General features: G+C 46.7%; 1 protein-coding gene across 1 annotated transcript; it reads right to left on the reverse strand.

The window, feature by feature from the left end:
- GPRC5C (G protein-coupled receptor class C group 5 member C) lies at positions 1 to 26,499 on the reverse strand. Its single transcript, XM_035104103.3, has 5 exons — positions 25,997 to 26,499; positions 12,662 to 13,727; positions 6,682 to 6,776; positions 4,260 to 4,406; positions 1 to 2,488 (listed from the first exon to the last, which is right to left on the reverse strand). The coding sequence occupies exons 2-5, from the start codon at positions 13,701 to 13,703 to the stop codon at positions 2,456 to 2,458; spliced, it is 1,317 nt and encodes a 438-aa protein (XP_034959994.3). The 5' UTR covers positions 13,704 to 13,727; positions 25,997 to 26,499; the 3' UTR covers positions 1 to 2,455.
- Between the last annotated feature and the right edge of the window lie 149 nt (positions 26,500 to 26,648).

A 26,648-nucleotide genomic window follows, 5' to 3' on the forward strand; every position in this document is an offset into this window, starting at 1 on the left:
TTAGGAAAAAGACAAAACCGATTTAATTTGTCAGAGAACTCTGGGCTAAAAAAAGCCAGTCCTAAAAAGGACACACACTGCCTCCCCCGACCCCCACTTAAATAACACTTGGATTAAAACACAACAGTCGCACACACGGCCCTCCTCCTGAGTTCTTCCTGCCATTCACTCACAGCCAGATTTAAAACAAAAACAAAAAAATCACACTGCATTATCTATATAGAGAATAACTCACCCAAATACACACATACGACAGCAAGGCGCAGAACATCATTCTCAGTAAGGCTGGCCAGAAATCATGGCTCAGTGCGAGGCTCTTCATTGACTAGCCAAGGCTTCAGTGAGCATAAATTCGTATTTTTGAGCACAAAGTGGTAGGGCGGGCAGATTCTAAAAGCTGGATATGATCCCTCTCCTGCCATTGTAGAGAGGGCTTAAGATAAAAGGGAGGCCCATCTACAAAAAGGCACTGAGTAGACCCACTCTCGGAAAGCAGAGGCCAGGTAAAAAGGCATTGCCGGGAGTGTGTAGCTAGCACTTTCTGCATGTCCATTTCTTCAAACCCTCCTCCCAACCAGGCGCACAGAACAGCTGCGTCTACCTCATGTATCGGAGAGAAAAAAGCACCTCTTTCCCCTCTCTCCAAAGTGAGAACAAGGAAGGGGAGATAAAAGGTGGTGGAGCCTCAGGATGCTAAATGTACCAAGATAAAAGTCAGGCCATAGCCCAACAGAACTGACACAGAGCAGTGCGCGGGCAGCATGTGGGTGGTGGCCCCTTAAAAGACTAAGGCTGAGATCCTGGCACCACTTACCTGGGAGTAAGCCCCACTGAGCTCAGAGGGACTTTTTTTTTTAATGTGGTGAGGTTTGTACTGTAACTGTTTATTGCAGCACAAAGCTCTCATGGGTCAAAGCCCACTTTTGCAAGATATACATACAGAGAGAAGGCAAGGGGATTATAGGGTTGTTATTAAGGGAGACAGATTGCCTAACAATGCAAGAGAAAGGGGGGGTCACTTTATAATGCGCATGGCACAAAAGCCAAGAGAATTTTAGGCAGGAGATTCAGAGCAGGTGCGGCCCATTCTCAGCAGATGAGGAGTGAAGTATGAATAAAACTAAAGAGAGGCAATTGCTGTCCTGTGATGAGCTCTGCAGCCCAAGACTTCCAAAGCTTTATCCTTTGAAACTCCTGTGGAAATACGGCACCTTTGGGCATGGAACACTCCCCATTCTCCTGCACAGCTAGAGCCTCTGGCTTCACTTTATAATTCCACCTCCCCTCTGTCTCTCCTTTCGGTGGGGATGAACTTAACGTATCTGCTATGTAACTGAGGTTATCGCTTTGCGAATCTCACTCAGAGGTCCAAATGAGCTTGTGCTGGGGGGGCAGAACTGGGAGGGGGAACTGACAGGGAACAGCAAATGCCATGGATCTCCCACAACTCTCACTCTGTGTTCTATCTGTCTCCTTTAACTTTCCCCATCCGTTGGCACCTCCTGTATGTTCAATGGGTGGCACCAATAACTCACAAATACCCCAAAAGCACAGTCGTCACAAACATCCGAGATGCTGCCTGCAAAATAAGGCAGAAATGCAAACCCCCCTCATGCACCTTGGCACCCAGAGCTAAGCACCAAGCGTTATAAAATCCTTATGCGGCCTTCATTTTGTGTTGCCCTGAGGGGCGGAGAGGCAGCAGGTCGGGAGCAATCAGGATTCTGGGACAGGCATAATATCTGTTGCACCTCCAGGGTTGGTCCAAAAGCAGAAGGGCTACGAGAGAGTTCTTTCTACACTTGACAAAGTTTTTCTCCGCGGAAGGACTAGCATCTACATGGCCTCCGTTGAAGGAAGAATCGGAAGAGCAGGACCCTTCTCGGTTCTGAAGCACGCCCTTGTGGGATTTGGCAACGGGGTGCAAGGTAGGGGCAGCAACTCAATCATCCACCAGGAGGCCAAGTTGTGGCCTAGACAAGATCCTCTCTCAGTACAAGGAAAGGCGGATTTGTACAGCGTAAAAAACAGGTAGCATTGCAGAAGAATGTGAGACACTCACAGCAAAGTCTACGTGGTCCATGAATGGTGTGGCGTGTTTAACAAAAAAAAAAATAGGAAAGAGGGTCCTGAAATGCTGGCTAGTTGTACTGCAGAGGTGGCACTAAGAAGAACTTGATTGAAGGCTCCAAGGAAGTCCTGCTGTCCAGAATTTTTTTAAAAAACAAACAAACCACAGGTGTATCCCAGTACGGCAACCCAGATTTTCTATAGCAGAGGTCAAGCAGAGCACTTGGAGTTATGTGTAACAAGAAGAAATTGCCTTGTCTCCACTGCCAGAATGAAATCTCAATGGCTAACTGAGGCCAAGTCTCATTAGATGCTCCTTCGCAAAGGCAGGTTTTGCAAGGCATCCTCGAGGAACAGGACCTTCTGAAATCAAAGACTTTGGCTTCTACCACCTGCTCTTGCTGTAAGGAGATGAAGCCTGAAGCAAAAGAAGAGATTGATAACATTAGTTTTCTTACAGCAGGAATGGTCTTTTAAGTTTAGCTAACGAAAGCCAACCGAGATGGGGTGGGGGGGGCAGGAAATGAGCCCTTCTAAGTTTGCAATTGGTCCTAGATTGGGTTGCACTCCTCTGAAGGGTCAGCTTTGCAGTTCATACTCCACACTTACTAGAGTGTGGTTCAGGAGTTGGTGTTGGGAAGGGGTGCTTTTTTAACAGCTTCAGTTGGTTCACCAGCTGCAATCCTATCTGGAGAGAATGGACCTTCACTTCCCCACTCCTCCACATGCAGCTGCTGGGTGACCTTGGGCTAGTCACACTTCTCTGGACCTTGCCTCGGTTACCACCTATGTATTAGCGACATCCAGGCTTCAAATAGCCGCTTAGATACCTCAAATGGTAGAAAATGCAGCCACCCACTGGTGTATATCTCATACCAGATACACTCTTTACAGTGTGTTTCTGGGACCAAATTAAAGTGTTGCAAATGACCTTTAAAGCCTTGGAACAGTTTGGGACCAGGTTACTTAAAGGACTATCTGCATCAACCTGTCCCTGCCTTAAGATCCACTTCAAAGGCTCCCCCTACAAAGACAATTAGGTTGGCTGGCAAATGCCAACCATGACTTTCTCAGTGGTGGTCCTACAGTTATGGTGCTCAGTTCCACATCTTATATTTACTAGTATTTTATGCTGTTTAAAACAACTTTTTTTAAAAAACCGTACAGTGGTGCCTTGCTTAACGAAAGCCCTGTAAGAAAGGATTTTTCTAGCGGAGGTTGCCTCCTTAGACGAATTCGTTATACGAAAAATTCAGCTAGTGAATCGCAGTTTCCCATAGGAATGCATTGAAATTCGTTATACGAAAAATTCAGCTAGTGAATCGCAGTTTCCCATAGGAATGCATTGAAATTCAATTAATGCGTTCCTATGGGCAAAAAAAAAAATTAAAAAAAAATTAAATGCATTCCTATGGGATTCACTAGATGAATTTTTCGTTATAAGAATAGACCCGTGGAATGAATTAAATTCGTCTAGCGAGGCACCACTGTACATATTAGGAACTGGTGGTGGTGGTGTGTGTGTGTGTGTGTGTGTGTACGTACATTTATGAAAACTGCTTTGAGAAGCAGTTTGCTTGAAAAGTGATGTATAATAATCAGTGCTTTTATTTCTTTCAAAATGTTTAGGGGTACTCTCATTTTGACTCAAGAAAACCACCATTTGCTAACATTATTCCTGCTTATAAAAACCAATAAAGAAAAACAGGGAAGAAAACCCCCAATTTTATAGTTAAAATCGGGGGAAATAAATACAGTAAATGGACAAAAGTACAAAGATTCACAAAATGTTTAGGGGTATGCGTACCCCTGCATTCTCCCCAGAAAAAAAAACCACTGTTAATAATAATAATTTAAAAATTAGCAATCAACCTAAATAAAATTTGCAGGATATTCCAAAATCCAAAGTGAGGACCAAATCACAGCTTGTCTTTTCTCCATGTTTTGTGGTTGTACAAGTCATGCATTACTCTGCAAAGGCACATAATATGAACTAACAGCAACATATAGGTCAGCTGCAGTCAAATGAGTGTATTATGAATTGCAGAGATTGTATCAAGGCAAACCGGGCTAGAAGTAGTGTACTGTATGAATCAGTTCAGAGGGGCAGAAAGATAGGGATTCACTATATTTCTGTAGTTGGGACTGGAAGAGAATTCCAGTTGCAGCTGCATTAGCCAATTACACACCTGCCCGCTCTTTCCATCTTTCTGTGCCACTGCCTGCTTGTTCTGTGAAATGTAGGCATCCTCAGCACGCAGTGTAGAATTGGCACTGCCCATCACTTGACTGTTGGCTGTGGCGCGAGGGAGGATGACATCATAGGGGCCCTCGGACTGGAAGCAAAACAACAACGAAAAGAGCAAGCATTGAGCAGAAAGTGTGGTCAGGAAGGCAACCAGGAGCTGCAGCATGTTCAAAGAAACACAGAGCCAACCAACATTCTGCACTTGTCATCTGCACCAGTATAGGAATACATACCGTATCTGACCTTCAATGAAGAAGGCTTGAACTGTTCCATTTTCAAGTCACCAAAACATTCCCACTTTCAGATCATCACCAGGCTATCTGAAACCTTTTACTGATTTTTGATATCATTTCCACACGTGAGAAATTGTTGGCACATGCAACGGATCTGAGGCTTTTTTAGATCAATTTTTTTGGGGGGGGGCTGTTTTGTTTTGAATTTTCAAGGGAATGACTCAGTCAGAGAGCATTTTCACTTGGGTCCCTGGAGCAGCATGGTTACATGCACTCTTCAAGTTCATGCACACCTTGATTCTTAAATTGCAAGATAATAAAACTTGCAAAACAGCAGAAATACAGCAGCTGTTGCGGCGATACCAAGATACTGAGTAAATGCCCAAATCCAGCTTCTGTCGCAGTGTTAGGTGAACTTCTCTATGGAGATACAAATGGATGCTACGGAAGGTGCAAACTCCTCTCTCATCATCTCTGACATCCTAAATTCATTGAGTATATTTTGACTGTGTTCAGACAATCACGCCTCAATTTAATGTGCTGAGGTGTGGATGAGCCTCTCTTGGCCATGCCCTGCAGCCCCTTTTCATTCCTCTCTTTGCGTGAGCTGGCAAGCAAATCACGGGACCTTCAAATTAACTATCGTTTCCAGTTTTGTCTGAAGCAGCAAACAATGATTAACAACTCTGGTATAAGCCAGGATATTAAAAGCAACTTTAAACCACGGTTTTGTGTCTGGCTTGTTTGAAGCTGTTAATGCTAACCATAGTTTCCCCCAGCTTGGATGAAACAGTATAGTTATTGGAAGACTTCCTGGTTCGTTTCCCAGCTCCTGCAAAGGGTAGCACCAAGGGCTGTGTCTGCAAGCTCAGATACAGTGGTACCCCGCAAGACGAACACATCGCACAACAAAAAAATTGCAAAACAAAGCCGTCTATGGCCGTGTTTCGCAAGACGAAGCAGCCTCGCGAGGGGAAGGGAAGCCACCGCCACCGCCGCTTACCTTTAGGACTCCGCTGGTGACGTCCACGGCTGCCGCTTCTGCCTCCTGCGGCAGTGCGGCACTCATGGCAACCTCCGCGGCTCCGGCCTTGCCCTCCGCGGCTCCAGCAGGAGCAGCAGTGGGGCTCGCCAGGCGGCCCTTGGCAGGAACAGCGGCAGCACCTGAAGGAGCGGAGGCTGCGGTGGCTCCGGCCTTGCTTTCTCCCATCTCTGTAAATGGCTTCCGGACTCCTTCCAGACCCCTGGCCCTCCTCCTGCTTCCCCCTCCCCAGAGCCTTGAAGACTTCCGGCCGTGGCGGGTGAGTCGGCGCCTCTGGGGGGGGTGCTTCTTTTTTCCCCATAGGAACGCATGAATTAAATTTCAATGCATTCCTATGGGAAACCGTGCTCCGCAAGACGAAATTATCGCAACACGAACCGACTCGTGGAACGAATTAATTTCGTCTTGCGAGGTACCACTTAATAATCTGAACGCTTTCTTTGACCAAGTCAGATGACAAAATAGTCAGATGAACTGCCTTCCCTAGCCTCAATCCTTTCCCCTGCCACGCATGTAATCTCTGCAGGACGATACAGGCCAAATAAACTCCTTTGGTTTTGGTTTTTAATAAAAAGATGTCAAACCTACTTCTCCCAGGAAGCAAATGAGGTGGGGAAACCTGATTCTGATTGTACCTTCTCAGACTCCAAATGAGGACTCGCATAACTGAACACTTATCCATGAAATAAAATGTTCTGAAAACATTTTTTGAAACTAGGTGTTTGAGGCAAAGGGTCCTAGGCTTGCCATCTGAATAAGGCGCAGATCAGAAGCAGTTTCACCCCGTTATCCTGCAGCATCAGGCCAGAAAGAGGGCTGCACTCAAAGACCTGTGAGTGTAAGTTTACATCCAAAGAATGCTAACACACAGAGTGACACTGTTTATCCTGCCCCCTTATCTAGAGATAAAGACACAGAATATCTGGATTTGACATTTATGAGAGGTTTCACCTCATTCTGTCAGGAGCAAACTTCTCCTGCTGAACTGCTCAAGAGGATGTTGCTTTTTGCTTTTTTTTAAAAAAAGCCCAACATTCTGGAAAGTCGAGAAAGATAAGAAACACCAGCAGAATTGCACACTCACTTACAGGCCCCTTGTGCATGAGAGCCATCTCTGTAGGCTGGTACACACTCGTCAGCAGCTGCCCGTTGTATCCGCTGTATGGAGACACAGGTTTTTTGGCTGAAAAGAAGAGAAATCACAAGAAAGGTAACATTAAAAGGCACACAGGCTTGGGAGATCTTCAGTGACAAAGATGGTTTTCAGGCAGCGCAGGCTGAGCAGAAGCAGAGAAGACCTTCGCTCAAATAACCCGTGTAAGAGGCAGAATAGTGGTTCGTCCTGGATAGCTCGGTTGATTAGAGCATGGTGCTGATCATGTCAAAACTGTAAATTCAATCCCTATATGGGACAGTTGCATCATCCTGCATTGCAGGGGGTTGGACTAGCTGATCCGAGGGCCTTCTGGCGGTTCCCTCACTGCGAGAAATGAGGTTACAGGGAACCAGGCAGAGGGCCTTCCCGGTAGTGGCGTCCACCCTGTGGAACGCCCTCCCATCAGATGTCAAGGAAATAAACAACTCTCCGACTTTTAGAAGACATCTGAAGGCAGCCCTGTTTAGGGAAGTTTTTAATGTTTTATCGTGTTTTTAACATTATGTTGGGAGCTGCCCAAAGCGGCTGGGGAAGCCCAGCCAGATGGGAGAGGTTTAGACCACAGCGCCACCCATGTCCCTCAAATAAATACATAGAATACCCTCCAGATGGTAACCTCCAAATGTTGTTATCCAAATCCCATCAGTCCCAGCCACCATGGCTAGTGGTCAGGGATGATGGGAGTTGTAGTGCAACAACATCTGAACGCCACCATGTTGTCTACCCATGATATAGGGTCAGAGAACGCGTACAATTGGCTTACAAGAGACATACATGAGGGTACACTTCTCCCAAGTAGAAGAACCACGCCTAAAAGCCAAAATAAAGCATGCCAATTTTAACACACTATCCAACGATGGATTCACAAAGTCACGTCAAAAAGGTAAGATTTTTTTTCTCAATTCAACACTGCATTAACTCATATTAAATTTACACAGTTATGAGAGAAGATCCCGGTTAAAAAGGGTGGCAGCCCTAAATGATTGCATGGGCAAATGTTGGAAATGTAAGAAAGAGGAAGGATCTTTTTATCATATGTGGTGGACTTGCCCACTAGTAAGGGATTTCTGGGAGAAGATTTATAATGAACTAAAGAGTGTGTTGAAAAACACATTTATTAAGAAACCAGAATCCTTTCTATTGGGTATAGTTGGAAAAGAGATTCCCAAGAAAAATGTTAATTACTTTATGTATGCTACAACGGCGGCAAGAGTATTATTAGCCAAGAACTGGAAGACCCAAGAATTACCAACAGTGGACGATTGGCAAATGAAAATGATGGAGTACATGGAACTGGCTGAGATGACTGAGAGAATACGCGACCGGGGAGAAGAAGCGACAGAAGAAGAGTGGAAAGATTTTAAAGTTTATTTTTTAAAATATGGTAAAATTGTATATTGAGAGTAGATTTAGAAGTTTATAGAAACTGCGGGTTTGAGAATTATGTGAAGTAAATTGATGTATAGGGACCCAGGTGGCGTTATGGGATAAACCACAGAGTCTAGGGCTTGCTGATCAGAAGGTCGGCGGTTCGAATCCCTGCAACGGGGTGAGCTCCCGTTGCTCGGTCCCAGCTCCTGCCCACCTAGTAGTTCGAAAGCACATCAAAGTGCAAGTAGATAAATAGGGACCGCTCCAGCGGGAAGGTAAACGGCGTTTCTGTGCGCTGCTCTGGTTCGCCAGAAGCAGCTTTGTCATGCTGGCCACATGACCCGGAAGCTGTCTGCGGACAAACGCTGGCTCCCTCGGCCTATAGAGCAAGATGAGCGCCGCAACCCCAGAGTCGGACACGACTGGACCTGATGGTCAGGGGCCCCTTTACCTTTACCTAAATTGATGTATGAGAGATTTGAAACTGTAAGGAGCTTTAAACAATGAATTGGAAATTGCTAAAGATAAAGGAGAAATGAACCGCAGATAAAGGGAACTCAAGGAAATCCCCTCTTACAATGTTAAAGGAAAAGAATCATGGTATTTTGATTTTTGTGTTTTGTTATTTTTGTTTGCATTTGTTGTGTTTAAATTGTTGTGTTTATCTGTAAAACCAATAAAAATTATTTTTTAAAATTAAAAAATGATTGCATGGGCAGCAATCACATTTGTACTCATTTTGACAGAATCACCGTGTGTGTGTGTGTGTGTGTGTGTGTGTCTGTACACACAGAGAGAGGGGGGGGTACAAATTAGCCCTGAGAGAGTAAAACTGTTAAGACTTCGTCTCCGTAATATACAATGCTTCATTTCATATGCCACTATGCGTTTGCAAAAGCCTTCATCTCTGTGCACAGACAGCTTTGCAAAGAAGTGATTGCTATATTTCTTCCATGCTGTTGGAAGCAAAGCAGGAAGCACTAACTAATCTATGTTCCCAAGTGCAACAACCATCAGAAGCCTGCTGGGGCATTCTGTGACTTAAGCCAGCCATAAAACAAAGCCTTGTTTGTGGGTAACTATAGACAGAGTAGGTTTTAATGAGCACACTGTGCTCAGGAGACCTCCCCTAAATAAGAGAGTCCTCTCTAGGGTTTAAGAGGCAAAGCGTGGTGCAATAAAATCCTGTCAGCCATGTAGTCAAATGTGTGTATATTTTAGCCTACTGTATTGGTTTTTACAACAAAGAATTGTGGAGCGGTTGAGATTTTTGACTGTGTGTGAAATGGCAACAATCTTGGTTACTATTGCCATCAAACATACATGGGACTTCCATAGCCAATTCAGGTTCTTTGCCCCTGTCACAACCTAGTTGTGTTGTTGTTGTTGTTGTTGTTGTTGTTGTTGTTGTTGTTGTTGTTGTTGTTGTTGTTGTTGTTGTTTAGATTTACATACCGCCCTTAGCTTTGCTGTCTCCTTCTATAGAAGAGCAACAAAATGAAAGGTCTTAACTTTGGCTTCCTTCAGCAGTGTAGTATATATATTTCTGCTGCAAAGACTGAAAGATTAATTTAAAAAATAATAATAAGGGGGCGGGGAGAGAGGAACAATTTTGGAGTTGCTTCAGTGTCTGAAATATGGAGAACCAAGTTCTACAGGGAATCCAAAACTAGACGCAGAAAAAGCAGGTTCCTTTTCTTTTCAATGCAGAAATATCCAGAAGTTCTAAACAAAGGAGGAATACATAGCAAAATTGATCCCTGAAGAGATAATCTTAGGAAATTCAAAGACATGGTGAATAGGTGTAAAACAGCAGGAAGTAGAGACATTTCGGCAAGATGAAGAAGTGAGTCACAGAACAATGCTGTGAGTTCTTCACTTCAAATCATGCAGATGAGGGTAGTTTACCAAAGAAAAAGCCCCTTATAAAGCCTGGAGAGAGAATGACAACAGCTTGTTCCAAATTGTGCTTTTCGGTGACACATACTGTACAGTTTTTTCCCTCTGCTTGAAACTGGGGGAGGCTAAACCTTCTTGGGCTCCTTGATCACTGCAGATGGTGACAGCAGTCACGAAATTAAAAGACGCCTGCTTCTTGGGAGAAAAGCGATGACAAACCTAGACAGCATCTTAAAAAGCAGAGACATCACCTTGCCGACAAAGGTCCGTATAGTTAAAGCTATGGTTTTCCCAGTAGTGATGTATGGAAGTGAGAGCTGGACCATAAAGAAGGCTGATCGCCGAAGAATTGACGCTTTTGAATTATGGTGCTGGAGGAGACTCTTGAGAGTCCCATGGACTGCAAGAAGATCAAACCTATCCATTCTTAAGGAAATCAGCCCTGAGTGCTCCCTGGAAGGACAGATCGTGAAGCTGAGGCTCCAATACTTTGGCCACCTCATGAGAAGAGAAGAATCCTTGGAAAAGACCCTGATGTTGGGAAAGATTGAGGGCACTAGGAGAAGGGGACGTCAGAGGACAAGATGGTTGGACAGTGTTCTCGAAGCTACGAACATGAGTTTGACCAAACTGCGGGAGGCAGTGCAAGACAGGAGTGCCTGGCGTGCTATGGTCCATGGGGTCACGAAGAGTCGGACACGACTAAACGACTAAACAACAACAAACTGGCAACAGGTTTCAGAAAGACACTTTCTGTGGGATTAAGGTGGAGTCTTAGGTGGGAGGTTGGCAGCCAAGAACAGAGGTTAGAGAGAATATATTTAAGTGACATTTTCAGCACAAGGAGCAATTCAGGAAACACCTCCTTCTCGCCCGGGCAAAGCAGCTTCTCATTTATTTGTGGCACATATATCCCACACTTCATTTAGGAAGCTCAGAATGGCTCACTTGGGGATCCTTGATGGGCTGCAACAGCATCATGTGCTCATGAATCATTTTCTAAGCCCGCTGGCAAAGAGCCAGCGCCACAGTAGTAGGTTCTTTAAAACAGGGCAGACTCTAGTAAGTGGAGAGGGAGAAGTCAAGGTAATCCAATCATCAAAACAATTTCTTTACGGAAATACTCATCTGGGTCCATCATCTCACGCAGATGGAATTGCGGCCTTTTGAGCAACTGCCAGGGAAACGGAATCCAGCAATTTATTTTTACAAGACATAATTTCTCTCATTTAATTTTAGGTTTCTAATCCCCTAGAACTAAAATTTTGGGGAAAGAGAAACAAATCTTGTATTTGCAAATGTAAGATCATGCATACTGCCAGCTTATGAAAATCCGAAGGAGTGGGATTTAGGGTCCTCTTCCTAAGTTTCAAATTATCATCACCTGAACTTTGCCCATGATGAAAGTAAAGCCAGTGCCATCCTGGGCTCCTTTGAAGGAAAGTCGGGATAGAAATTTAATAAATAAATTTCACACCGTCATGTTCTAAGCCAAACAATATATTTATAGCCCGATCCTATGACGCTCTCTGAAGTCAAGCGTGAAACAGCTTAGAGGTTTTATGTACAATCAAGAGGTATACAAATTTTGTTAAATAAGTAAATAAAAAGTCTCATATGAAAGTTTATAAATTTTCAGCTGTACATCTTCTCTGCAAGGTGGGCTTCCGAGTCTCAAAATCCAAAACAATTTAGCAAAGCTAAATACTTTGCAAAGTAACCAAGATCTGAGCTGTGATTTGACCTAGCCGCTCTTGATTCTGTATGGCTTATTAAAGGAAAGTGAAAAAGTCAGGAAAAGCCAGGAAATTGAATTACTAAGTCAGAGGAGAGGAGAGGGAAGTGAGGGCAGAGATCAGCCATAAGGCCATGTCTCTTCAACCAGAGCACAGAAAAGACGTCATGTCTGTCTATGCCAGGGCTAGCCGATGTGTTGGGTTTTTTTGACACAAGTGTGCCACAAGTCAAACTGAACATAGGAGTGCTCTTGTGAGCACTACTTTACACATGCAGTTCTTTCGCATGCCTTGGTGTTGTTGTTTTCTTCCAAGTCTATTGAGCCAGGCGAACATGTTGCAACACAGAATGAGACAGGAAACCAACAGGGTAAGTAAGGCTGACTCTGCACCACCAAGTCAGGCCCTGGTTCCTCCTGCTCTTCTCCAGGTATGCCAAAATATGCCCTTTACCTGCTTGCGGCACTGCCCAATTGCACTGTATTGTACTCTAAAAACTCAGAAGATAAAGACAAGGCAAACCCAAGGATTTTTTAAAGCAATACAGTCATACCTTGGAAGTTAAACAGAATCCATTCCGGAAGTCCATTCGACTTCCAAAACGTTGGAAAATGGCGGCTTCTGATTGGCTGCAGGAAGCTCCTGCAGCCAATCAGAAGCTGTGGAAATCCTGTCAGACTTTCGGCTTCCAAAAATAGTTCACAAACCGGAACAGTCACTTCCAGGTTGCGACATTTGGGAGCTAAAACGTTCGGGAACTAAGCTGTTCGAAAACCAAGGTACGGCTGTATTTTAAAATGAGCCTTGTGGTGTTCATGCCTACAGAAAAGCATGATGGAAGTTTCCGCAAAACAACCCCATGCCCATTGCCAAATGCCTCTCTACAGCCTGTATGCTGAGGCCTACCTGAAGAAGGTTCGTCCATTGAGAAGGCCTTGTTCTCCACAAACATGCTCTGGGATTTCTGTTCCTTGAGGATGGTTTCATATCCCACTCCCCGGGTGGGGTAGACATCTTCCTCGTAGATTTGCTCCGGTCCCGGCCGGATCACTTGGGAGATCTCTGGGATGACGTAGAAGAAAATAAAGACGCAGGCGTTGGAGACGAGAGCAATGGCCAACGTGGGGTCGTCCCAGGCTTGGCCTCCTTCCTGCTGGTTGCCGTAAATGTACATCACAATCCACACGACCCAGATGGCCATAGAGAGGGAGGTGGTGAGGAGGAGAAAGACGGCGTGCTTCCTCCAGTGCTTGTAACGTCCACACAAGACAGGCCACGAGGCAACGAAGGCAAGCACTTGCAGGAACATGACGTAGATCAGCGCCATGACAAAGTCTTCATTCTTCACCCGGCAGGGGTCCTTGGGCAAATCGTCGCTCCTCACCACAGTGATGATGAGCCACTCGGCGTTGATAATGACCTCCACCAAGACGAGGAGCAGGGCCATGCCAAAGGTGACCCAACCCCGGGGCCCGTGGTTCCGCCGGGCGAGGAAATTGAGGCTGAGGGAATGTGCCGCCAGGCAAGAGAAGCACACGGCAAAGAGGACGCCAAAGAGGAAGCGCCGCGAGGTGCACGTTGAAAAATCTTTGTTTACGATGAAGGCAAATGTCAAGCAGAAGAGCCCAAAGGTGCCAAACAACAGGAAGGCTTGTGTCCCTATCAAGCTTTTCTTCCGATAGTCCTGGACAAACGGAACGCTGGCCACAAGGACGACGGTGAGGACAAAGGTGGTCACGACACCGAAGGCGGCTACCGCCTCCAGCACGACGCCCCAGGCTGACGACAGGTCGCACAGGTTGTAATAGATGGACGGCAAGTCCTTGCCGCAACCTGCCGGCGGCGATGAAGTCACTTCAGCCAAGCATACTCTGGTGGGAAGTCCTACGAGCCAAAGGTATGGCAGCAGCGCCTTGGGTACAGCCATCATTTTGGAGCGATGGCACATATTCTTTGGCTTTTTGGGAAAGAACTGAAAAACAGGAGGGAAAAGACAAGGTTAGTGTATCCGAACGAAAGCGTATTATTATCAGAACTGGGCAATTTTGTAGTATCGATGCTTGGTTATACGTATAACAGAACCGGTGATGGTCTACACCAGGCATGGCCAAACTTGGCCCTCCAGATGTTTTGGGACTACAACTCCCATCATCCCTAGCTAACAGGACCAGTGGTCAGAGATTATGGGAATTGTAGTCCCAAAACATCTGGAGGGCCGAGTTTGGCTATGCCTGGTCTATACCAGTATTTCCCAAACTTCAGTCTCCAGATGTTTTGGGTCTACAACTCCCATCATCCCTAGCTAACAGGACCAGTGGTCAGAGATGATGGGATCTGTAGTCCCAAAACATCTGGAGGGCCAAGTTTGGCCATGCCTAATCTATACCAGCATTTCCCAAACTTCGGTCCCCAAATGTTTTTGGACTACAACTCCCATCATCCCTAGCAAGTAAGACCAGGGGGCCAGGGATGATGGGAATTGTAGTCCAAAAGCAGCTGGCGACCCAAGTTTGGGAAACCCTGGTCTATATCTCTGTCGAGGTTTAGGAGACCAGCTACTGTACTGCGTTAACCAACAATTAGTCCAGAGAGCAGGGTGACACTGGTGGCGAAAGAAGCATTTAAAAATTGAAAAGGCAAGGGCCATGATTCAGTTGGTACAGCATATAATGTACCTGGAATGATGTAACAAACTTAAGAAGAGTTTTGCTGGACCAGGCCAAAAAGTCCATCTAGTCCAGGCATCCCCAAACTCAGCCCTCCAGATGTTTTGGGACTACAACTCCCATGACCCCTAGCTAGCAGGACCAGTGGTCAGCAGGGATGATGGGAACTGTAGTCCCAAAACAGCTGGAGGGCCGAGTTTGGGGATGGCTGATCTAGTCCATTGGCCAACCAGATACCTATACGAATCCCGCAAGCAAGACCTGAGTGTGATTCCCAACAAATAATGTTTATATATAGCAGGTTTTCTATATATACAAGCAAAGTCTACCCCCCCCACCCCACCTAAAGGCTTTTCGCCATTAATTTGAAGTATATTTTGGCCTCTTTCAGAGGGACAGGACTTGTATCCCTCCCTATTTGTTTTGGTCTTTGATTTCTTGGTATTTGATTTGAATTGTTGCTGTTGTTTTGTTTGTATTTTTTAAATAGGTTTTAATATTAAGTCGCTTGTCAGAAAAATGATTAAAGCCTCCAAACTCGGTGACCACTTAGCACATCTTGCAGAAGTGTGTTCTATTAAATCTGCACCATGTTCTGCCTTCAATCTCCAAACGTTCAGTTTCAAAACTGAGATGGCCCCACTGGCCCCACGTACTAGAATGGGAGAGCAAAGCTTACTCCATTCACTTCCTCCACCCTGAAGCAGGCCTGTGCCTCAGGGCCAAACAACACATTATGCAGGACTTTCGAGATTAGATCTGCCATTTTAATCAGTACTTTTAAGGCAGCCAGGGGGGGCTCCAAATGGGAGCAGTGGAGCATGGATGGGGGGCAGGCAGTGAGTGTTTTAACCCTTCCCTTGCCACTGTTCTCTTCCAGAACTGATCATTTCCCCTCAAGTTGCCAATACAGCCCTGTTGGCGGGGGTGTGTGTGTGTTTGAGCCTCCCCACTCCTGAAGGGCTAATAGCTTTCGTTTTGGATAGGGAGTGAGCTGTGTCAGAAACTCAGATATATAAGCTACGTGCCAAATGGCTCCTTGAACCAAGATTACAGTCACCAAAACGAAATAAATAATAATAATAATAATAATAATAATAATAATAATAATAATAATAATAATAATTTATTATTTATACCCCGCCCATCTGGCTGGGTTTCCCCAGCCACTCTGGGCGGCTTCCAACCGAATATTAAAAACAGTACAGCATCAAACATTAAAAACTTCCCTAAACAGGGCCGCCTTCAGTTGTCTTCTAAAACTAAAATAGTTTCTTATTGCCTTGACATCTGCTGGGAGGGCGTTCCACAGGGTGGGTGCCACTACCGAGAAGGCCCTCTGTCTGGTTCCCTGTAACCTCACTTCTCGCAATGAGGGAACCGCCAGAAGGCCCTCGGTGCTGGACCTCAGTGTCCGGGCTGAATGATGGGGGTGGAGACGCTCCTTCAGGTATACAGGACTGAGGCCGTTTAGGGCTTTAAAGGTCTATTTAAATGTCTATTTTGGGACAAGACAGCTCCAAAGTCTTATTTTTCAAGTGATGGACTGACTGCGACTGATTCTCTGTTAAGCACCTGGCTGGTTCAGATGACAACCTTGAGCTAGGGTAAGAACTTTGAGAACTTAAAAGAAGAAAAGTCACTTGATCTAGGGACAGTCCATGTATAAGGACTCCCCGTGGATACAGAGTACACATGTTCCACGGGGCCTCTTTTAAAAGACTCACCTTGTATATATTGGCCTATTCCTACAGGACAGAGCATGAGTGTGTGAAAACAGTCAAGAAGGTCCAAGGATCCCCAGGCATACACCTCCAGATGGTGGAGATGTCAGGCGCCAGCCTAGCGCCCAGGCATCTTCACATGGTCACAAGTGGGCAATAAAGGTAAAGGGACCCCTGACCATTAGGTCCAGTCGTGACCGACTCTGGGGTCGCGGTGCTCATCTCGCGTTATTGGCCGAGGGAGCCGGCGTACAGCTTCCAGGTCATGTGGCCAGCATGACAAAACCGCTTCTGGTGAACCAGTGCAGCATACGGAAATGCCGTTTACCTTCCCGCTGTAGCGATACCTATTTATCTACTTGCACTTTGACGTGCTTTCGAACTGCTAGGTTGGCAGGAGCAGGGACCGAGCAACAGGAGCCCCCCATCCGTCGCAGGGATTCGAACCGCCGGCCTCCTGATCAGCAAGCCCTAGGCTCTGTGGTTTAACCCACAGCGCCACCTGCGTCCCTAAGTGGGCAATAGCCAGGTGCAAAATGCACTATATAGCTCGTCCCTGAGAGAGGGGGAGAGCTGCTGCCAATCTGGGTAAAGTACGGGGCTTAGATGGGCCACTGCCCTGACTTGGCATAACGCAGCCCCTTAGGTTCTTATCCCATCCTATCACAAAGGGTATATGGACAGGTGACACCACAATTACATAGACCTGGAGTATTTAAAATGATGGACCAAGGCGAGAAGAGGGGGGGAAATGGGTTGAGAGGAAGAAACCATAGACTCCCAGAGTGGGCAGCAGCAATCCATTAAATCCAACCCTCTTGAGACTTACTCCTCACTCGCAAAAATACGCTAATTCACCGCACCACCAGCAGCCAGCCTTATCAGGCTTCACCTAGAGCAGCTGCCTTTAGCACTTAAACAAAATTTAAAAAATCCTTCCAGTAGCACCTTAGAGACCAACTAAGTTTGTCATAGGTATGAGCTTTCATGTGCATGCACACGAAAGCTCATACCAATGACAAACTTAGTTGGTCTCGAAGGTGCTACTGAAAGGATTTTTTTATTTTGTTTTGACTGCGTCAGACCAACACGGCAGCCTACCGTACCTGTAACTTTAGCATCTTGTTGGGATGATTTATGTCAGGCATCCTGCCCCACCCCCTATGTGCCTCACCCTGACCTCCCTGGAAGCAGGCTAACAGTTAAATTAGCAATTCCGTTCCCAAGGTCTATTACATGAGTAGGCAAACTAAGGCCCGGGGGGGGGGGGCAGGATCCGGCCCAATCGCCTTCTAAATCCAGCCAGCAGGACGGTCCAAGAATCAGCGTGTCCTTTTCTTTAAAATGCATCTCTGGGTTATTTGTGGGGCATAGGAATTCGTTTGTTTTTCTTTTCAAAATATAGTCTGGCCCCCCACAAGGTCTGAGGGACAGTGGACCGGCCCCCTTCTGAAAAAGCTTGCTGACCCCTGGCCTATTACCTTGATTTCCTTTGCAGCAGCAGCAACAAAAAGGACCTCAAAGTCTTCACAAAATTAATATAAAATAAAGATTTGCCTAAGCAAGGGAGGCGTCTTGCTCCCTGTCCCTCTCCTCCAGATTGGCAAATTGCTGAAGGCTAGAGAGGAGAGCGGACAGAGAGAAGCTAGGTCAGGCAGGCCAATGAAAAACACCCTTTGTTTTTTTGTTAAGGTGCAGAGTGGCTGGCTTTTGAGGGATTACGAGTTCAACGAAACAGAGGTGACTTTTAGATCATTATTGCTTTTTTAGAAATCGCTTGGACAGGGGAGGAAGAACACATCCTCACCTAGGATGTCATTTCTAAAAACAGCTGTAACTGCAGCATAAAAGGGGGGGGGATCAAAATAAGGGGGGAAATAAAGTAATTAGCTGCCCCAGTGCAAAAGCATATTCCCAGACCAGCTATGTTCCCCCTGAGAAAGAATCAGCCGGCAAACTGTTGGCCTCCCCTTGGCTGCCACTCAACACTTTTTGGTTCCCAGGCTTAGAGGATTCCAGATGACTTCCGAAAGAAGAGAACTCTCTCACATGCCTTCCAAATCCGCTTGTCTTGGGGCTTGGATCATGGGCTAGTCCTAGCTTCTGGGGATTGGGGCTTTATGCTACAGCATGTGAGAGCTAGCGCTGCTCCAGCTTTCCCTCTCCTATTCAGACAGCCGCTTCTTGTACTAGCTGAGAATGCTGGCACCCCTTCAGTTTGGGTTACTTTTACGAGTACAGACACGGGGCTAGTTCAGCTCCAAAACGTAACAGTGTGAATGCTGCACATTCTCTGCTTTGCAAAAGCACGTTTTCCAGTCGGGGGGGGGGGGGGAGTGCCAGAAGCAGGAAGGTCCCTTATCCTTTCAGTTTCTTTTCTGAACTATAACCATTATAAAGTTTGAGGCCGAATGATGCAATGTTAAAAGGAACTAAATGCATCAGACAGTTTTTAGCAGGGACTGTTCAGGGACCCATTTTGCAGGCTTAGGTAAGAATAAGGCCTGTCTTATCACAGTTTCAGCTCCAAGATGTCCCCCACCCGCAGGGCATTTGGGCAGCTCCAGAAACTAGCTGCTTGTATTCTGATTATGCTTTTAATAGGCTTTTTTAATTTTTATTCTGGTTGTAAATCGCTTTGGGACTTTTCGTAGCAGGCAGCAATATATAAAACTAATCATCACAGTAAACAACCTACTAAGTACCAACTTGCACTGTATAGATCAGGCACCCCCAAACTCGGCCTTCCAGATGTTTTGGGACTGCAATTCCCATCATCCCTGACCACTGGGTCATGTTAGCTAGGGGTGATGGGAGTTGTAGTCCCAACACATCTGGAGGGCCGAGTTTGGGGGTGCCTGGTATAGATCGTCACCTATGTGGCTTTAATTGGGTCCATGTAATGTATTCTTAAGGAAATCAGCCCTGAATGCTCACTGGAAGGACAGATCGTGAAGCTGAGGCTCCAATACTTTGGCCACCTCATGAGAAGAGAAGAATCCTTAGAAAAGACCCTGATGCTGGGAAAGATTGAGGACACAAGGAGAAGGGAACGACAGAGGACGAGATGGTTGGATAGTGTTCTCGAAGCTACCAACATGAGTTTGACCAAACTGCGGGAGGCAGTGGAAGACAGGAGTGCCTGGCGTGCTATGGTCCATGGGGTCACGAAGAGTCAGACACGACTAAACGACTAAACAACAACAACAAATGTATTAAGCTGGAGGTCTGGATGAAATCCTGAGAAAGCAAGACCATTTAATTTTTTTAAGACTGCAGTTCTATCGGTGGCTCAGAAAACATACGGATACAGCTCAAAAAGAGGCAGGAATGCTCAGAACAATGATGGAGCAACAGGACATCGTCCTTGTAATGCCCATGCTCAACTGATGCTCAGAAATAGCTAGAGCTGTGCCCTCCATGTTGTAGACTCCAAATCCCATCATCCCCCAATCTGCAGGGCCAATGGTCAGGGATAGTGAGAGTTGTAGTTCACAAAATCTAGAAGACACCATGTTGGCTACTACTATGTCCAAGCAGAGCTCCTGTACCTTTAAACCACTACAGGACAGGCAAAAATGAAAGAGCCGCACATCTTTCCATAATTGCATTTCCATGTCAAGGGACAGCAAACCTGATTAATTTCTGCCTGCAAAAGGGGTGCAACCATCTTTTTCTGGCAGTGTTCCTAAGAAAATGGAAACCGTTAGGACAACTCTTATCTGAGCTGAACACCTAGGGGTTTGGGACATGAATGTTCTTGTTTCAGAGGAGACCATTGATCTGGGAGGGCTTGACACACAGAATATTTTCTCAGCTCTGCAAGTCTGCAATTCTATGAAAGCCAGAGCACTTATGTGATTTCCTCCCCAGCTTACATAAATCAGCATTGCATAATTCAGCATTTTCTAGCCACCAAACTTGGATAGTTTTTATGGTGTGGAATATCAGACTTCCTGCTTAAGAGATTATTTATCATCCCACTAGTGTTAAAAGAGTTTTGTCTGGTGGCTTATCTGTGGACAGAAAGAATTTCAAGAATTCCCTCTTGTCTGGAGGTGGAAGAGGAAGAGGAAGAGGAAGAGGAGGAGGAGGAGGAGTTTGGATTTGATATCCCGCTTTATCACTATCCTAAGGAGTCTCAAAGCAGCTAACATTCTCCTTTCCCTTCCTCTCCCACAACAAACACTCCGTGAGGTGAATGAGGCTGAGAGACTTCAGAGAAGTGTGACTAGCCCAAGGTCACCCAGCAGCTACATGTGGACTAGCTTGAGTGACTAACTCACTAGCAGAAGTTTGCTGGTGGTGCTGTTTGCCAGTCCACACCTCTCATTTCAGCACATCTACTTCAAATACAGTGGTACCTCTACTTACGAATAACTCTACTTACGAATGTTTCTACTTATGAATGGAGCTCTGTCCGCCATCTTGGATGCGGTTTAGATAGGATTTTTTCTACTTATGAATTTTTAGATAGGGTTGCTTCTACTTACGAATTTTTTCTCCCAATGCATTCCTATGGGATTCGACTTACAAATTTTTTCGACTTACGAATGTGCATTCGGAACGCATTAAATTCGTAAGTAGAGGTACCACTGTAAACTTCTTCCCTGCCCTAGCAGCTGGACAAGGCTTTGTTTTAGTTAATGTGGTTTCCATCTCAATAATCACACAGTTAGACTGCTTAATGATTAAGCCACAAAACTTGCAGTGCATTTGTGCGAACGCATTCACTTTCTCTGCAAAGAATTTGCAAACTTTTGGGGGGTTGAAAGGAAAACAACAAACCCGCCCCATTACAGATCAGGTATCACATATATGTTACCATATTTTCAAATGCACCATTCTATATACCGTAGCCCATTTCATTTTTTGCGTAGGGAAAAAACCCACTGCGTTCCAGAATTGTGGAGACTACGGATGATCGCTGTGTAACTATGGGATTCATTGTTTCCTGCCTAGAGCATAACTGTGTAGATTGAACAATAGCTGCACTTCACTCTGGAAGCCACTGATTTGTGGTGAGGCTCTAATTCTACTCTGCCAATCATTTCGGGAGACAAACAGGTTGATTGCATCTCACACCTCTAGAGGTGGTTTTAAAATAAAATAAAAAACCCACTCCTTTCAACAGAGCCACAAAGTCCCCTATGGCTTACAGGCTATCCATGTGATAGTCAGGATGAATGAAGATGAGCATAAGAAACACTTGCGTGCGCTGCTTCCTCCTACGAATGGGGAGGCTCAAATCCACACACACACAGCTATGAATCTCACAGGGTGGCCCTTGGGTCAGCCACTCTTCTCAGCCTATCCTACCTCAAAGGGTTCTTGGGAGGATGCAGTGGAAGGGGCAGAAATGCCATGCATGCTGCCTCGAGCTCTTTTGGGGGGGTGGAAGTCGGAATATTAATGCAACAAATAAAAATACATTTTTCTAAGTCCTTCTAAGCATGCGTAGAAAGCTGCATTCTGCATATGGAAACCGAGGTACACACCACCAGCTTGCTGTTAATTATAATGAAAATGTGCAGGTATTCCTGGTGTTCTTTTTTTCCTGCAGCCACGGCGTGCCCAATAGTCACTCAGTCCGGCACTGTCAAATCCCAGCCGCCTGCTCTGCGTACTCGAAGCATTACGGAAGTATTCTGCCCTGCAAGTCTGCATCTCGCAAAAGGCGGCGGGTGCTTTTTGTTCGTTATCTTGCTGAACGAATGCGGCAATTATAGTTCTCAGTTTCTCACCACCACTCCTTGCCTCAGGGTTTCCTCGCTGAAACTGCTTCTCTAAGCACCTGGATCTCTATGGAACATCTACAGCACATGCAGTTTCCCTGCGCACCTAAGAGGAAGGAGAGACTGCGTCCCAAAGCATGGTCTGAGTGCATGGATGTGTTGGGAAGAGGTGCGCAGGGGAGGCTGCCTAACAACCCCACATGCATTGCCTTGAGTGCCAGGATGGAAGAAACCATCATTCAGTGAGGACTTGGCCTAGCTGCTGCCGCCACCTCTGTCTTCAGAGCGAACATTTTTGCCCTGCTAATAAACAGCATTTGATCAACATTAACCCATGCAAGCTCCTGGTGTAGATGCCCCAGTGGGAGTTATTATGGAGAAGAGCAACCTGGGGTTGGCGGTAGTTCTGTTAACATCCCTGCTGGCTCACCAGAACTCCCCCCGGACTATATGGTGAGTGAAGTGGCTTAACTTTCATCCTTGCTTTCCCTAAGCTGAAATCCCAAACTGGCAAGAAAACCCACGTTGAAACTGGGCACTTGCTTATCTTGGCAGCGACGTCTTGAGATCTGATTTGGTTTGCTCTAATGGGTCATCAATGCCTAGGGATGGCTCCAAGGGTGAACATGCAGACGGTCCCAGGTTCAATCCTGGCATCTCCAGTTAAAAGGATTTAGGGAAGGAGGAACAGGAAACACCCCTTACTCGAGAGACAGTGCCAAACAGAAAAAGCAAAGTACTGAGCCAGATAGGCAAATGGTCTGATTTTTAGTAATAGCACAACTTCACACGCTATCAACATTTCTCAGGCGCAACCAACAAATAACATGTTGCAATAATAATAATAATAACAACCGTGTAGAGGCGCTGCTCAAGGGGAGAGGAATCACGTGCCAATGTGAAACCACAGTGCTGACACAACCGCTGATGCCTGATGATCGTCTTCCAAATCAACTACTCTATTCCAAACTTAAAAATGGAAAGCGTAATGCTGGTGGTCAACAAAAGAGGTTTAAAGACTCTCTCAAGGCAAATCTCAAAAAAAATGTACGGTAGTATAAACACCGACAACTGGGAAACACTGGCCTGCGAGTGCTCCAGTTGGAGAACAGCCTTTACCAAAGGTGTCATATGGGCTTCGAAGACACTCAAACTCAGGACAAAAGAAATGTGCTGTGCTGAGAGGAAGGCACGCTTGGCAAACCCTCACCTTGATCAACTCCCACCCGGAAACCCACTGTGGAAGGACGTGTGGATCCAGAATTGGCCTCCACAGTCACTTACGGACTCACTGTTAAAACCATGTTTATGAAAAAGACAACCTTACTCGGCTATGAGGGATCGCCAAAGAAGAAGAATAACAGTGCTGACATTTCTGCTTGTTTCCATGCCAGCTCAGGAGCACTGAGCAAGCCAACCACTTTTGTTAAACACTTCAGGGTCTTTTAAACTTCTCCACTCATGTCTCTTCTTGCACAACAGAGACTTGGGTGGGTGATCTCTTTCACTGCACTAAAAAAGGATCTTGCACAACACAGCATAGGGACGTGTTGTGCTTCCCATTCCAAAGAGGAAAACCCCCAGTGCCATTGTGGGCATGTCTTTGTCAGAGCAAAACAAAACAAAACAATCCATGCAACTTGCCATGTGTCCCGTCCCCCCCACACACACCTAGTTTAACTTCAGAGGCCCAGGCTGTCCCGTCCCCGTATGATTCACTCCTTCTCCAGGAAGCAAGCCACATTTATCAAGGTAGCTGGAAGCTGTTACCCGATCTGTCTCAAGAGGCTGGCTCCAGCTAAGAGCCTGGTGTGGGCAGAGGGCAGGAGAAAAGGCAAGGGAGAAGGAAACAAGGAGAGACTATCTATTTTGGAGAGGAAGAGCGAGGAATGGTTTGGAAAGTCAGGAGTTGGTGTAGCAGATCCTATTGGATCTCGCCCTTCTCACAGGGGTTCAAAATCCCCCAAGGACTTCTCGGGAGAGGGTAACCGCTGGGAGTAAGCACCGCTGAATCCAGTGGGCTTCATTCCCCAGTCAGTGTACCTTGGATTGGCTTATTTGTATTGCAGGCAAAAGAAAAAACGGGGAGTTACTGAAGGTCATATAGCAAAATCAGCAAGCAAGCAAGAAAGTGTGGGGCGGCAGTGGGAGTGAAAAGGTTCATATTCCGCTCCAAATCGCAGAGCTATACTCTCGCAGATGGGATGGCCTGTCACCTACCTTAAAGCGGGAGTTAGCAATGTGGCCTAATCAGGATCCCTGCCTCTCCACGCTGCTGCTGCTGCTGCTGCTGCTGCAATTACTGTAGGCTTGGGGAAAGCATTCTATCCTAGCCAATGACAAATGTGTGAGACACTCACAATTGTTTTTTCGGTTTGCAAAAGTGCCAACTAGCCTGCAAGGGTTGGCAACCCCCCACAACTCTGCAGTGTCATCCATTGGGCAGTATAACTTTGGTGTTTGGGGTATTTTTTTAACTTGGTTCTGAGATGGGAGCTTGGCAAGGCCTTTTCACTTACTCCAGAGCTTGGGAAATTATGTGAGCCCTGGCCTGGAGTCCAGAACTCCAAATCCACTTAAACAGCACCAGACAGAAGCTAAGAGTTCTGTCTTTCTGCTTTACAACTCACTATCCCATGCCCAAAATCTACATCTTAGTGCTGTCCCCTTAGTACCGCAGTACTCCTTTCCTTTCCCCAAACAGAGCTCACCTGGTTCTCCACGCCAACCCACGCCACTCCCATTCCCACATTACCAGGGCAACATGTGAGAGAAACAACATTTATCTGTCACATTGGCATCATGCCCTTCCTCCAGGGCACTCGGGGTGGCACACGTGAATTTATTCCACATTATCTTCCCAATAACCCCAACCCACTAGCAAGCTTTGAGACCGAGCAGAGATTTGATTCCTGGTCTTTTGGGGGCCAATATCATTACTACCCCACCCTCCACTATAACTCACAACCCACTATGGTTTAGTTTCGTGGCACTGTGGGTTAAACCACAGAGTCTAGGGCTTGCTGATCAGAAGGTCGGCGGTTCGAATCCCTGCAATGGGGTGAGCTCCCATTGCTCGGTCCCAGCTCCTGCCCACCTAGCAGTTTGAAAGCACATCAAAGTGCAAGTAGATAAATAGGGACCGCTCTGGCGGGAAGGTAAACAGTGTTTCCGTGCGCTGCTCTGGTTCACCAGAAGCAGCTTTGTCATACTGGCCACATGACCCGGAAGCTGTCTGCGGACAAACACTGGCTCCCTCGGCCTATAGAGCGAGATGAGCGCCGCAACCCCAGAGTCGGACACAACTGGACCTGATGGTCAGGGGCCCCTTTACCTTTACCTTTTTATTCCAGTTATTAGATCCTACTGGAGGGTTAAGCCACAACCTAGTATGCACCGATTGCATTTTGCAAACGCTTTGTCCTGTGGGTTTCTGTGTATAAACAAAACTACCACACCAGCTGTTAAGCAGAGGCCAATTCACAGTTTGCCAGTCCGGATTTTCAACCCTTTGACCTGTCGCCTTGCTGAAATCCAACCTTTTTTGGGGGGGAGGGGGCTATTTCCTCTCTTGTTTAAACAGGCTTCCTCATCTCCATTTTTCGAAGCTTCAACCCCACCCCACCCCCCACCCCCACCCCACACCTTTATCAAATACAGGTTTTTAAAAAGAAATGCCTACATCTGAAAATCAAAACTCAAATGGACACCATGACAGTATTATTCTTTGGGGGAAGAATCTGTATCAAATTCAAACACTACAGCTGCGTAAGCTATTTCTAAGGTATAGTTTAAAGGGCTAACCTAGGAGTTCCCCCCAACGCACAGGCTAGAGAAGGGGAGATTGAGAACAGGAGGCAGCTGGGGGATGTTGTTGTTAGACCTGCTCCGTTCCTTCCATTCAGCCAAGGGAGGGGGAACATCTTTGACGCACACAAATATTCTGGAGTCAACCGGGTCAGCAAGGGCGGGGGGGGGGGGGGAGGTTCCAAACTTTTAGAGACCCGTGCGGGGGAGTGTGAGGGAGATGGATCAGCTCTCCAGTGGGCGACTTCCACAGAAGATCCGCACCCCACGCGTCCGCAGAGCTAGAGAAAAGAGCCCGGGCGCTCTTACCTGCCTCTCCCCACCACCGCGGAGGACAAAGCCAAGCGGCGCCAAGCTAGGCGCCCGGGACTCCGAGGCGGCTACAGTCCGGCCGCCACCACCTGGTGCCTTTCACAATCCGGATCCGAAAGTCGAGGCTCTGGCAAGCAGGCAGGCAGGCAGGGGGCGTGCCGTGGCAGAGCAGCCGCGCTGGGCGCGGGTGGGCGCGGAGGGGCGAGCAGGGCGCGGAGAGGTTCTTTCTTCCCTCGCTCGGCGCTCCCTCGCTCTCGGCTCCGGGAAGCTACGAGCTTGACATCACGGTGACATCAGCCCCCATTCAAGGCTCTTATCGGGCCTTCGCCCAGCCCTGTGCAACCAGATTGCAGGCTAATCAATCACCTTCCCCGCCCACCGGCCCCGAAATCTTTGTGTCTCGAGTAGACGCGCCGGAGCGAAAGTGCCTCCGCGCCCGCCTCCTCCTCCTCCTCCGGCTCATCCTCGAGTCGGTTCTCTGGCGCTGTGATTCCAGACCTGGTTTTGTGACCGACACTCCCCCTTTTCTCTTCCACGCCTCTTCCCTCTTTCTTCATTGTATTCAGGCGCTCAGGTACAACAAATCCCGCATGACTGGTGAAGCTTAAATTTTTCGTCTGTGCGCGTTTGCTTCGAAGCTGCATTTAAC

The sequence above is a fragment of the Zootoca vivipara genome, chromosome 2 (genome assembly GCF_965207765.1).
Source record: "Zootoca vivipara chromosome 2, rZooViv2.hap1.1, whole genome shotgun sequence".
NCBI lineage: Eukaryota > Metazoa > Chordata > Lepidosauria > Squamata > Lacertidae > Zootoca > Zootoca vivipara.